Below are 11,503 nucleotides of genomic sequence, written 5' to 3'. Positions count from 1 at the left end.
TTTCTAAAAATTAGTTGTTTAAAAAGTAAATGTATCAATTACTTTATAGCTCATTTAAATTGAAGCATGTTTTACGCATAAATGAATGTTCCCATTGTGGAGATCCTTAGGTAATTTTGTTTCGCATACCAGCTACAAGTAGTTACTAATGCTCAGATTAATAACAATCAACATTTTCGACACCAGAGCGTATCTTTCCCAACAGAAAGATAACGTATCTAAAAACGCTTTTTCCCTCACTGTGCTCACATCTCAATTGCAGCTTATCCGACTTGAATCCATGTCAACGCCAATCCAAACGGACACATTTGTGAAGTCGGGGGCATAATCCAGCTCATTAGTTGTGCCGAAAAACAAAACCGAGCAAAACCCAGCGAAAACTCCCACGCACTAAGGGGAAACAATTTGCAGCAGCATTGCCTGCAGCAAGTTCGTTGCCTGAGTCTTTTGTTTCTGCTTCGCCTTTCGAGGCGGCCGCCGCTGAAGCTGCCGCGCGACTGAAGCTGAAGCCTCCGATGCGAGATGAAGATGCGTGGAGCAGCTGCCTCCGCTCACTTGGCTTTTGGACGCTACCGTCGACGTCGCTGCCCGCTGCCTGCTGCATGACTAATTCCATTACAAATAAGTGTTTCTGCTATTACACGAGCGGCAACAAATGTTTATGGCCTGCAGCCGCAGGAGCGCGGTACTCCCTCGTCTCATTTGTTTGGATGTTTGGCACTCATCTTCGCTCATTTGCCGAGCCCGACCGCAGATACGAAGTCAGCATCGTCAAAATGTTTGGCGCTTTAATTTTCAAAGCAACTAGTTTACTATAACAAATCCACCTCAAGCGTTTTCCCTATTTTCTCGGCAGCACCACCGAGAGCGATTTGCTCTTCCTCCGCTCCGTGTGCTTTGCATTATTTTGTAATGTTTTTCAAGTGCTCGTTCGTTCGGCACTGTGGCACTCATTTTTTTCTCGACTAACCGAAAATTGAAATAACGAACTAAACTGAACAAAAAACACACACATTTTGGCGCGCAATTTTTTGAAGCCGACGTCGACGACGCCGCGTTAGCTGCTGCTCATTTCAAATATAAATACTGGCCTACGAAATTGTTTCAGTATCACAATCAAGTCAACCATCTTCACAAGAAGAACACAGCCAACGGAGCAAAGTTAACAAAAACCGTTTTCATGTGTGCCAAAATCCCAAACAAGTGACAACACAATATGAAGGTATATAGCCGAATAGAACTTTCGAGTCAAGTGCCAAGTGGTGTGCTGTGTGAAAATGAAGTCCTCACAAAAGGATATGGGCAGCCAAAACGAAGGATGTCAAAGTCAATAGGTTTAAATACAATGCCTCATGCGGCATTCGGGACACGATAGGACTAAAGGATATAAAACTTGAATAGCTATAAAAATCATTCAATATAGGTCCTTTATAAGATACAGTTTCATCTTTTTATTAATTTGTCAAAGGATATTGAAGTTTGCTCTAGCTAACATACAAACAACGTTGGGTTACAAAATCTTAGAATGATCAAATAAACAAATTCGCCCATCTCATTTTCTACATTGCAAAGGTGCTAAAACATGTTCGAATTTTGTTTTCTGTATATTTCTGTATCCAATCAATAGCCCTCATTTAAAATCGTTTTTGGCACTAGATCGATCAATCAATTAAACAGCTCATCAAACTAATGAAGCTTTCATTGTCTCGCATAGCACTTAATCAGCTAATCGGAAGGAGAAGACATGAAATATTAATATTTGAGCCATATTAAAAGTCAAGTTCAGCTGGGTGATTAATCAAGCGGAGATCCGCATAATAAATTTCATAAGCTGCCATCATCATCACGGTTAAGATTACCATCAATTTGTTTAGGATAGCTACTGTTTTTTATGGTAGGTTGCGGAATTAGAACACCGATATCATCCGCCTGGGAAACAATTGCAGCCAGCGATCCCAGTTCATTTCTAGGGTGTGGGTAACAAACAGATGCAACAACAGCTGCCGCTGCTTGGGGTCATTTTGCAATGAATAAATTAGAGAAACTTTAAGTGGCGGAAGAAGAACTACTGGACATGCCCAAGTAAGGCAGTCTGGAGATGGCCAGGCGGCGATAAAAAAAAATACAGACAAAAGCGCAGCCAAAAAGCATAGCATTTTAACGCCAATGAAGCATGAAAGTCATTGACGGCCCTGTGCCTAAACATTCGGCCAGATCTTTTGCACAAGATTCGGAAATAAGTTGTGTAAGAGTGAGCCGAAGAGGTTCTCCCACAGGTTGTCCGCGCCACACGGCGAATACTTAAGATTCAGACGCATTGCGCAAGATCACGAGATCAGCCCTTCACTTGCAGCCCAGCTAAATCCAATCCAATCCGATGGGAGCTTCATCTGGGACCCAATTACCGCAGATTTGCATATGCCCCAGCTAAATGCTGTAAAGATGGGAGAGACAAAGCCGATTCTGGGCCTGCTCGCAGGCAATCAAATCCAAACAAAAGATTGTCAAGCGGGTCACAGCCTGAGCAGTTATTGTTATGAGAGTTTAATGAGCTGGAAGCCAGCCGGGGGAACAGTGCCCATTTATTCGTGAAGTACGCGACAGTTGCTTATGATCAGATGTGGGATGGGCTATCGATTTCTCCCACTGGCGACACTGTCGCATCTTTTTGGTTCTCAGCGGCTGTTCGGTAGGCCGTGTGGTGGATCTTAAAGCCAAAAAGCCTGGGAAAACATAGATACATTAGTTATACAATTTTAGTAAGTAATAGAAGACACTGAAGACAGAATATCTAACCTGGGCACAAACTTCTGCTTTCCCCGCTTGGGCCTAGCATCCGGTTTCTCCATGAACAGCATATGAGGAAATCCAGTGCCAAAGAAGGCTCCATCCAGATTCGAGTGTCTCGATGCCTTGGGAATGTACACATCATTGCACTTCGGGCAATAGATGGCGACCATTTCCTCGCCGGGATTATCGCTCAAGCCAATGGGCAGCACCGGCTGCTGATGGCAAAATATTCGTGGACACGTCCCGAACTCGCCCTTATTGTACTTCTCCAACATCAGTTCGATGCCCCGGTTGGTTAGGATAAAGCGAGCGTGGATCAAGCCATACAGTTTCTCTGCACTAGCCTCCAGTTCTGGTTCAGCGGGGTCTTCCGAGGCTGAACCCGGATTGAGATCCAGGATCACCTCCAAGGCACATTTGTAGTTCTTCACGTTCGAGTCAAGAAAGTTTAGGTTGAACTTGTCCTGGATGTATTCCTCATCCACTTCGCAAAAGAACTCGTTGCCACGCTGCTTGCAAAACCAATGAATCCAGGAAGACTCGTCCGAATCAGTCATAGTTGCTTCACTTTCGTTTTAATTTATTCAGTAAAAACCTCGCGAGCTTAACAATGGGACTTATTTAATTTCGAATGACAGCTGTCAGGGACGGAGTGTTCAATAAAAGGTTGCCAACTCAAAACGATAACTGTAATCTAAATGCAACCCTGAATTTTCATTCCCAGGCTTTTACATCTATTGCCCTGCTCGTGTGCCTGGCTGCCTGGACCCATGCGGAACCACCAGTTCCCCAGAACCAGTACCTGCCACCGAACCAGTCGCCCCAGGCGCCGTCCAACAACTATCTGCCGCCCACGCAGGGCTACCAGTCGCCGTCGAACAACTACTTGCCACCCCAGCGGACCGGCGGCAATGGAGGAGCGCCCAGCAACAGCTATGGCGCCCCCATCGCTCCTCCTCAGGGTCAATACGGTGCTCCAGCGCTGACTGGTGCCATCTTCAAGGGCGGAAACGGAAACGGCGGCTATGGCGGCGGTAATGGCAACGGCAACGGCTACGGACAACGGGATGAGGAGCAGTACGGACCCGCCAAGTACGAGTTCAAGTACGACGTACAGGACTACGAGTCGGGCAATGACTTCGGACACATGGAGTCCCGCGATGGCGATCTTGCCGTGGGCCGCTACTACGTCCTGCTGCCCGATGGTCGCAAACAGATTGTTGAGTACGAGGCCGACCAGAATGGATACCGCCCAACCATTCGGTACGAGCAGGTCGGCAATGGCAACGGAAACGGCAATGGCAATGGTCGCAACGGTGGCGGTTATGATAGCAACGCGCAGCAGGGCAAGTTCAACGGCTACTAAGATGGGGTAGTGAGGATACCCGATTTAGGTCGACCCCGCAACTATACTCGTCTACTTCATGGGATCGCTGGCCGAGTATTAAACGCACATCCAGCCAGTGGGCCAGCGATCGCAGTCAGTCTATCCATATATCCCTATCCCCATCTCTGTGTATCCCCTTAGTGGGACGCCCGCCATTTTGCCATAGACAGGCGCGTTCCTTTCCGTTTCCGTTTCACTGCTGTTCGTTATCCTGTTTTCCGTCTCTACGCCTGGAACTCCTTGCCGTTTCGTTTTGTTTAAGCGCCTTCATTTTGTGTTAGACTACGCACACACACCAACACACCACTCACCCACAACATGACCATTACGCATTCATACATACATGCATAAGGATTGTATTTAGTTTTTAAACGAAAATGGAAATTCGAAAGTGAAACGAACTTATGAGATTTTTGTGTATATTTAATAATTATTAAATGAATAAAGAAGCATTTTTGTATAAAACAAAGTCAAAAAGAAAAACCAAACCGACTTTATAATTAACAACTCAAATAATTCTGAGAATAGAATACATTTGAAAACTGTATTTAACATTTTTAAATAGCTATATCCAAACTGCCTACTTCAGGACCCTCTCCAGTTGTCCCTGGCTGTTGTATCGATACACTGGATCCTTCAGTTGCCCCACAGTGGAGTAAGTCAACTGAGCCGTAAAATCCTCTGCATTCTCGTTTTGCTGGGAGCTGAAAGTAAATCTCTGTAGTTTATTGTCCTGCGAAATGACGAAGTAACGTCCCTCTCTGATTTTGGGCTGCTGATTGTCTACGATATCTTTTGCAGTAACTGGCTCCTCATCGTCGGGATAAATGATTTTAAATTTCGGATCTGGAGGACCGTACTGATTAGACGGTCGGGAGGTGTTCAAAATCTCTTCCTCGGGTATTACCAGTTGTTTTGGAGGCAAATAATTTGGCTGGGGCTTTTCCACTGGATCGAACTGGTCCACTCGTGCCTTTGTAATTTCTACTCCTTGAGCTGATCGGATAGGAGGCACATACTCGTTGGGTAAGTTGAATGGAATCTGCGGATGCCACCCAGCTGGTGCATAAGGTCCTATACGTCCACCAGTGAAATCCACTTCTGCTCTTACAATGGCCACAAATGGCAGCAGTAGAAGCAACTTTAGGAATGCCAAAAGATTTACGTATAAATGTTTATTTAATAACTCCACATCATACCTTTTTCACCATTTTGATGAACGTTTCGATTGAAACTGCGGTGCAATATTTGGGATTTGCTCATTTTTATATTGAACAATTGGAACCATTGCAATATTTATCATGCCGGACACGCACCTTGTTCGTCTGACACCAATTGGACTGCATCTGTTCCATCTTCGGACTACATAGTCACGTATCCAGCCGACAAAAATAAAAAAGAATCAAATGCACACAACCTTGACAACGGATGAACGAATAATTGGCAAAGGCTCAACTTGGGTTTCGAGCACAGACGTTGGTTAATAGTCGCTAGCTTGTAGATGCACATAAAAAGTGAAAGGGAAAGTGTAATAAGTAGCATTGATTTGCAAAAGAATCTAGAGAAAACACAACTAAGAAAATATTTCAATGCAATTATTATTTATTAAAGTGCGCATACATTTCAAGAATATTGAGTAAATGCAATTTATAAAATGCTCAGCAAATTTGAAATTTTCGAAAATACGTTATTTCTAGGGTAACCACAAATAATATGCAGCCACACTGCTGTGTCGCATTTTTGTATCTTCCGCATGCTGCCCTATAATTTACGACATACGGTCACACTGCGCATGTGGAATTTTAAGAAAATCTGCAAAACATTGACAAAATTATTTAATTTAATAGCTTAATCGGAGGAATACGGGTGTATTTATGTTAATTAGTTGTTGTCCCCGAGCCAGTGGGCAATGTAGATGTGCTTACTATGCCTAACACCGAGGAATCAGCGAGATTTATGTGACGAAATTCCGTAAACAAATCAGCGTGCAGCTCGAGAAGAACCTGGTAATACAGAATTCCTTAAGAGGAAACCACTCAAACTAACATATCATTGTGTTGCAGATATGCGGTAAGCTCAATAGTATGCCCCAGTGGCCACGGAGCCCTCCGGAACCACCAAAACCATGTGGCCCAACAGCCACCTAAACGCCGTGCTGCTCATTCTGGCAGTGCTGGCGTGCACAACTAGCAGTCAACATGTTCCTCTGGCCATAGCCAACTCAACTAGCAACCAAGTGCCTATGGATCCTGGCTTCATGCCGCTGCAGCAGTCGCCGGGAAGCGTCTTTTTCGTGCACCACAACCAGCAGAATGCCATGCAGCTGCGACACAGCATGGAGGGCAAACTGCGGAACATTCGCAATACGGAGCTGAGGGTGGCCAAGATACAGGTGGGCTATCTATACTGCACAAGCATTTAGACTCGGACTTAATGCCCCTAATCGTTTCAGGAAATCTTTGACTCCATGCACTTCAGCAGCGCCAAAGGAGCGTCAAACACTCGTCAAGCTACGAGCAACGATAGCAGTCTGGTCAATCCCCAGTTGCAGCGGGATTTGCAGTTGTTCAGCGAGCGTCTGAGCAAAAAAATCCAGAAAGCCACTTACGTGGCGTTGGAACTGCGCGAACTGCTTCGTTACAACCTCACCAAGGTCTGGCAGTACAGCTACGACGACGAGGATGAGGAGTCGGAGAGCGAAATGGATTTGGAGATGGAGCTGGAAGATCTGCATGCCAGGAACACTGCCTCACCAACTGATGAGCATGTCCAACTCTACTTGAACACCCAAATAGAGAGCTGCCAGCCTGACTACGATGCGGACTTGGAGTTCGGCTCCTCGTCGACCCAATCAATTCACTACAACAGGCAGCAGATCCAAATCCTAAACTATCTCAAGTCGGATGATGCACGCGCTACCTTCCTGAACGAGAATAATGCCCGTTCCTTGGCTGTCAATGGCTACATATCGAATCAACTAGTACTACTCAAGCGCAGGCTCAGTCGAAGCGATGCGGAAAACTCGAATATCAAGCCAATTAGCGACAATCACTTTAAACACATATATTTCCTGTCCAATTCAGATGGAGCTTCTGCTAGCCTTCACTTTCGTCAGCTCTTCGTGTCAGCTATTAAGCAGAAATTTGTGCTCTTCCTCATCGACGTGGGATCAGCTCTAAGCGCGGAGTTATTCGACCTCTCAAAAAGCTTTGGTAAGTTATTGATTCTTATTGAAAGGCAAACAAAATAATTTGGGTTTATTTTCAGTACACGAAATGCTTCAGCTGCTGGAAGATACGGATAAAGTTTCACTGGTTACGGTTGCGAGTGAAGCGAACTTCATGTCCCTAGAAGCATTTCCCGCCGAGGCTGGCCACGGCATCTACTGTGCGACTCGTGCGCACAAGGAGGAAATTATTAGCTTCATTAACAACTTGAGCCGGGCACAAGCTTTTACAAACCACTCCTTGGGATTTGAGTACTCCTTTGAGCTACTCCATCGACTGCAACAGTCGGGTATGATAAATACGGCAGAGCAACCAGTGGAATTCGTTTACATTACTCGTGGTCTGCTGACCAATTTGTCTGATGCAATGGCAGTACTGCGAGTAGTGGCCGATGGTCAAAGACGACTCAGGGCTCCAGTGATCATTAACACATGCGCGGTGGTGCTCGACGAGAAGCGGATAATGTACGAAAAGCAATTCCTTAACGATGTGGCCAGTCAGAACTACACCAAGTACGAGATTGATGTTTCAAGTTGGTGGCCCAGTGGACAGGAACCGTCTGACTTGGTTGGACGCTTCTATGTGCTCAGCAAAATGCACGCGGAGACATCGTTACCCCAAACGAGTTCGCGGATATTTGGACCGCTCTTTCAAGAGCGATATTTGAGTGATACGCTGGAAGTTCACCCTCCAGTTGTGGACGCAGACAGCGGAGGTGAGTTACAGAACGATTAATCTTGATTTCCCAATCATTATTTTGCCTTCTTGCAGATGTTCTTGTCTCCATCACGCATGCCGTTCCTCCCTACGGTGTTGTAGGAGTAAACCTGTACCTGTCGGATCTGCTTGAGGATCTACTTAACTACCCCAGTACTACAACCAGTGCCAAGCAGGGCTTAGGTTATGCCTTTCTGCTCGATCGCTCGACGGGAAACACGCTAGCTCATCCGGCTTTTCCGCGACCGCTCATTCAGCGAGAGACCTCGTATCCCGTAAACATCGCTTACCTTGAAAACGCCACGGATTTTTCCAGCCATATACGGGATCGCCTTCTGCGCGAGGAGAGCGGTAATGTCACCACGGATGTCTATGTGGGCAGACAGCGGCTCCAGCGTACCTACTACTGGCAATCCGTGCTGGGTTTCTATGTACTATGCCTGGTAAGCAGTGGAGGCGATCCACTGCGCAATGTTTCCTCCACGCAACGATATAACCTGAAGGACACCGTGTCCAACTACGAACCGGGCTACTATGGAGAGAGCATGGACCTGCTCTACCATCGCCTGGATATAAACCAAGGCGGCAGTGCACCGCCCAAAACCTGTCGCTACTTCAGACAAGTAGCTACAATGGGTGAGTTTTAGTGATGCGCCAACCGGTCTAAATGTTACAACATCATTTTATTTAAAATTCTTCCAGATGCTCCAACCCTGTTCCTGAGTGCTGCCGCATTCGAGTCTCCGTTCGGATTCCTTCACAACAATAGGCCTCGCACCCAGCTGCGTCATGTGGAGTCTATAATGGCCTATCTTCGCGACTCAAGTGGCCTGCTGGCCAATATGGGGCTGCGTCCCAGTATTCGTCACGAAGTGGGTGTCCTGTACCAGGCAATGCAGCAGTTGAGACGACGGCACCAGGACGCAAGGGGATCACTGCGCAGCCATGTCATTCGACGCTACATCGCCAGTGTGAGCGGAGTGCTGCAATTGTACCCAGGTTGCTTGCTCAGCAGCAGCTATGATCCAACGCGGAGGCCATGGTTCCGACAGGCAATAGCGCAGCCTGGAAAGATTGTTAGCACAGCTCCATATCTGGATGCCGGAGGAGCTGGATACATAATCACCATTGCACACACCATCTTCGAAGGCAAGGCACATGCACTGCACTCTGCCCAGCAGGACAGACCAGTAGCAGTGGTAGCCCTGGACGTTCCTTATGCCTTCTACTATCGCCTGATCCTGGAGGGCACACCGATCTGCCAGCTGCCGCACATAAAGTGTCTGCTGTTCGAGCACGAGGGATATTTGTTGGCCCACCCCAGCATGTTGCAGCCCGCCACACTCACGAAAAACCAGCGACGTCCACATGAGCACCTCACACACAAGGAATCGTATTTGGCCAACGATATGTTGAACCACGGCCAGTTGGTACGGAAACTCGGCTGTGCCAGCTACCAAAACCGCACGTTGCAGCGCTACTACGCCTTCAACACATCTCTGTCCAGCATCCTGGGCAACGTAGTGCACGGCGAGAGGACCAAGTACGCGATTGCCCTGATCCGCGGCAGCAATCTCTTCGCTGCCGTACTAAACTCCAGCTGCGATGGCGGCGCCTTTTGCCCGTGCAGCACAATCGACAGAGAGTGTCTCAACTGCAAGCGGATGGACCAAACAGACTGTGAGTGTCCCTGCGAGTGTCCAATGGTGGGAGACAGCAGCTCGCCATCGTCCCTCATGTACTTTGCCAACTACACGCGACAATTTCCGTACTGTCCACCGCCAAGTGAACATTTCATTGCACTTCCGCCGACCACGCAGCTACTGAGTGCTCTACCGAATTGTCCCGGTTCTGCTGGCATATGCGAAACGTATTCCACTCAAAGGGAATGCCTCGGAGTGATGGGCTGCGAATGGTGCCAGTTGGATGTGGACGGCAATAGTTTTTCGACCGCCTTCTGTTCGTCCCAGGCGAGCTGCTTCAACGGAGTACTTGCCTCGCTGACACCCTACGGTGAGCTGGACGAGATGGAACTGCTGGCCGCCCACAATCCGCAGAGAGAGCAGCACGCTTACTCTGCATTCGGTCCGCTGGGAGGAGCCATTGTGGTGCTTGTCATGGTGATTGGCTTTGCCATCTACTGCTACAGGCACAATCTGGATGCGCAGACGCAGGAGCACTTCTATGTGGATTCGGTGCAGGAAGAGAATTACGGCTTGCCGCTGTCCAGGTTCAACTTTGACGATTGCAAAGCGCATGACGAGCCGCCTCTTGGTGGCGGCTATGACCACGCATCTGCACAGCGGCAGTTGATGCACGCGGCGGATATTTCGCCCTACCACGTTTCCAGCGGCAGTAGCTATCGTCGGCCGCCCAACGGTGAGTCGGATCACGGCTACAGCACAATGACGCCGCACGAGGACAGTTCCGACCAGCAGTGCTTCACGCTGGCGGAACCTTTGCTGCTGCACGACAAGCGGCACAGCAAATCGGACACCATGTCCATATCCACATCCATATCGAGTCCCACGAATCGCCAGCAGTCCTCCTCGCAGCCAAACACGCATCCCTACTTGAGCAATCAGCCGACCTCAAAGACGGAGCGTTACAAGCAGGTGCAGGCCACGCCCTCACCATGTCGCGGTCCGCCAGCAGGTGGTGTCTACGGGCAGACGACGTTGCCCCTCGAGGGGGATGAGACCCGGCCGCACTACATCCTGGCACCAGTGACGGTGCACCGGCACATGGAAACTGCCGAATCGTAGTCCACAATAGCGTTGTTAAGTTTTAGAGCGTAAGATGTCCGCTTGTTTGCCAATTTAGTTGTGTAAGTTTCCAAAATGGGCAGTTCAACTGCCGCCAGTCCAGAATGCTGGGCCCGCATTCCAAACCCTCAATGTGTTTTGTGAGCTCGCGGTGGACTCCATTGTTGGCCCATCTGTATCTATTAGAGCCTCCGAGGACGAGACGAACACCAACTATTAAGTGATGACATTGTTTCTGCCATTTTTGATCGATGTATTGTATTTGTATTGTATTGTATTTTACTGTAATTTATTGCGAAAAGTATTACTATATTATGTGCAGCTATATACTTCCGATATTTTTAGCATTTATTTGATAAGCACCAACAACAGAAATGTACTTACTTGTCGTCTGATTGTAAGATACCATGTCGTATACCGTTTTTTGTAATAGACCCTAAGACCACAGAGTTACTAACTACTGATTTTAGTAATACACATCTATAATAGCATTGTACGTTTCAAATAAAATGTTTAAATTTTGCAAAAAACCCACAAGATCTTAACTTTGATCCAGAGCGATCGGATGAATCGATTGGTCTGCCAATTGCTCGTCCTCCGATCAGCTGGCCGTACGT

General features: G+C 47.5%; 4 protein-coding genes across 4 annotated transcripts; 2 read left to right on the top strand and 2 right to left on the bottom strand.

Moving 5' to 3' along the window:
- Positions 1-1,116: 1,116 nt before the first annotated feature.
- Positions 1,117-4,657, top strand: LOC6610054 (pro-resilin). The gene is made up of 2 exons (XM_032716129.1): positions 1,117-1,222; positions 3,515-4,657. The coding sequence occupies exons 1-2, from the start codon at positions 1,217-1,219 to the stop codon at positions 4,154-4,156; spliced, it is 648 nt and encodes a 215-aa protein (XP_032572020.1). The 5' UTR covers positions 1,117-1,216; the 3' UTR covers positions 4,157-4,657.
- LOC6610055 (casein kinase II subunit beta') lies at positions 2,529-3,460 on the bottom strand. Its single transcript, XM_002034635.2, has 2 exons — positions 2,797-3,460; positions 2,529-2,723 (listed from the first exon to the last, which is right to left on the bottom strand). Exons 1-2 carry the CDS (start codon positions 3,345-3,347, stop codon positions 2,615-2,617), a joined length of 660 nt encoding a protein of 219 aa, XP_002034671.1. The 5' UTR covers positions 3,348-3,460; the 3' UTR covers positions 2,529-2,614.
- Positions 4,658-4,693: 36 nt separating the features above from the next.
- LOC6610053 lies at positions 4,694-5,400 on the bottom strand. Its single transcript, XM_032716130.1, has 2 exons — positions 5,377-5,400; positions 4,694-5,318 (listed from the first exon to the last, which is right to left on the bottom strand). Exons 1-2 carry the CDS (start codon positions 5,386-5,388, stop codon positions 4,758-4,760), a joined length of 573 nt encoding a protein of 190 aa, XP_032572021.1. The 5' UTR covers positions 5,389-5,400; the 3' UTR covers positions 4,694-4,757.
- Positions 5,401-5,946: 546 nt separating this feature from the next.
- LOC6610052 (VWFA and cache domain-containing protein CG16868) lies at positions 5,947-11,416 on the top strand. The gene is made up of 6 exons (XM_032714985.1): positions 5,947-6,183; positions 6,241-6,569; positions 6,630-7,389; positions 7,445-8,119; positions 8,176-8,757; positions 8,824-11,416. Exons 2-6 carry the CDS (start codon positions 6,303-6,305, stop codon positions 10,884-10,886), a joined length of 4,347 nt encoding a protein of 1,448 aa, XP_032570876.1. The 5' UTR covers positions 5,947-6,183; positions 6,241-6,302; the 3' UTR covers positions 10,887-11,416.
- The last annotated feature ends 87 nt before the right edge of the window (positions 11,417-11,503 follow it).

This window comes from Drosophila sechellia, chromosome 2R (genome assembly GCF_004382195.2).
Source record: "Drosophila sechellia strain sech25 chromosome 2R, ASM438219v1, whole genome shotgun sequence".
NCBI classification, from domain to species: Eukaryota; Metazoa; Arthropoda; class Insecta; order Diptera; family Drosophilidae; genus Drosophila; species Drosophila sechellia.
Note: the sequence above shows the minus strand (reverse complement) of the source record. Positions and strands in the feature narration are given on the sequence as shown.

Coding starts and splice junctions, on each gene's coding strand:
- LOC6610055 (XM_002034635.2), bottom strand. CDS start 3,347: ATGACTGATTCGGACGAGTCTTCCTGGATTCATTGGTTTTGCAAGCAG. Junction 2,724..2,796: donor AAGCAGAAGTTTGTGCCCAG/GTTAGATATTCT, acceptor ATGTTTTCCCAG/GCTTTTTGGCTTTAAGATCC.
- LOC6610052 (XM_032714985.1), top strand. CDS start 6,303: ATGTGGCCCAACAGCCACCTAAACGCCGTGCTGCTCATTCTGGCAGTG. Junction 6,570..6,629: donor TGAGGGTGGCCAAGATACAG/GTGGGCTATCTA, acceptor TAATCGTTTCAG/GAAATCTTTGACTCCATGCA. Junction 8,120..8,175: donor TGTGGACGCAGACAGCGGAG/GTGAGTTACAGA, acceptor GCCTTCTTGCAG/ATGTTCTTGTCTCCATCACG.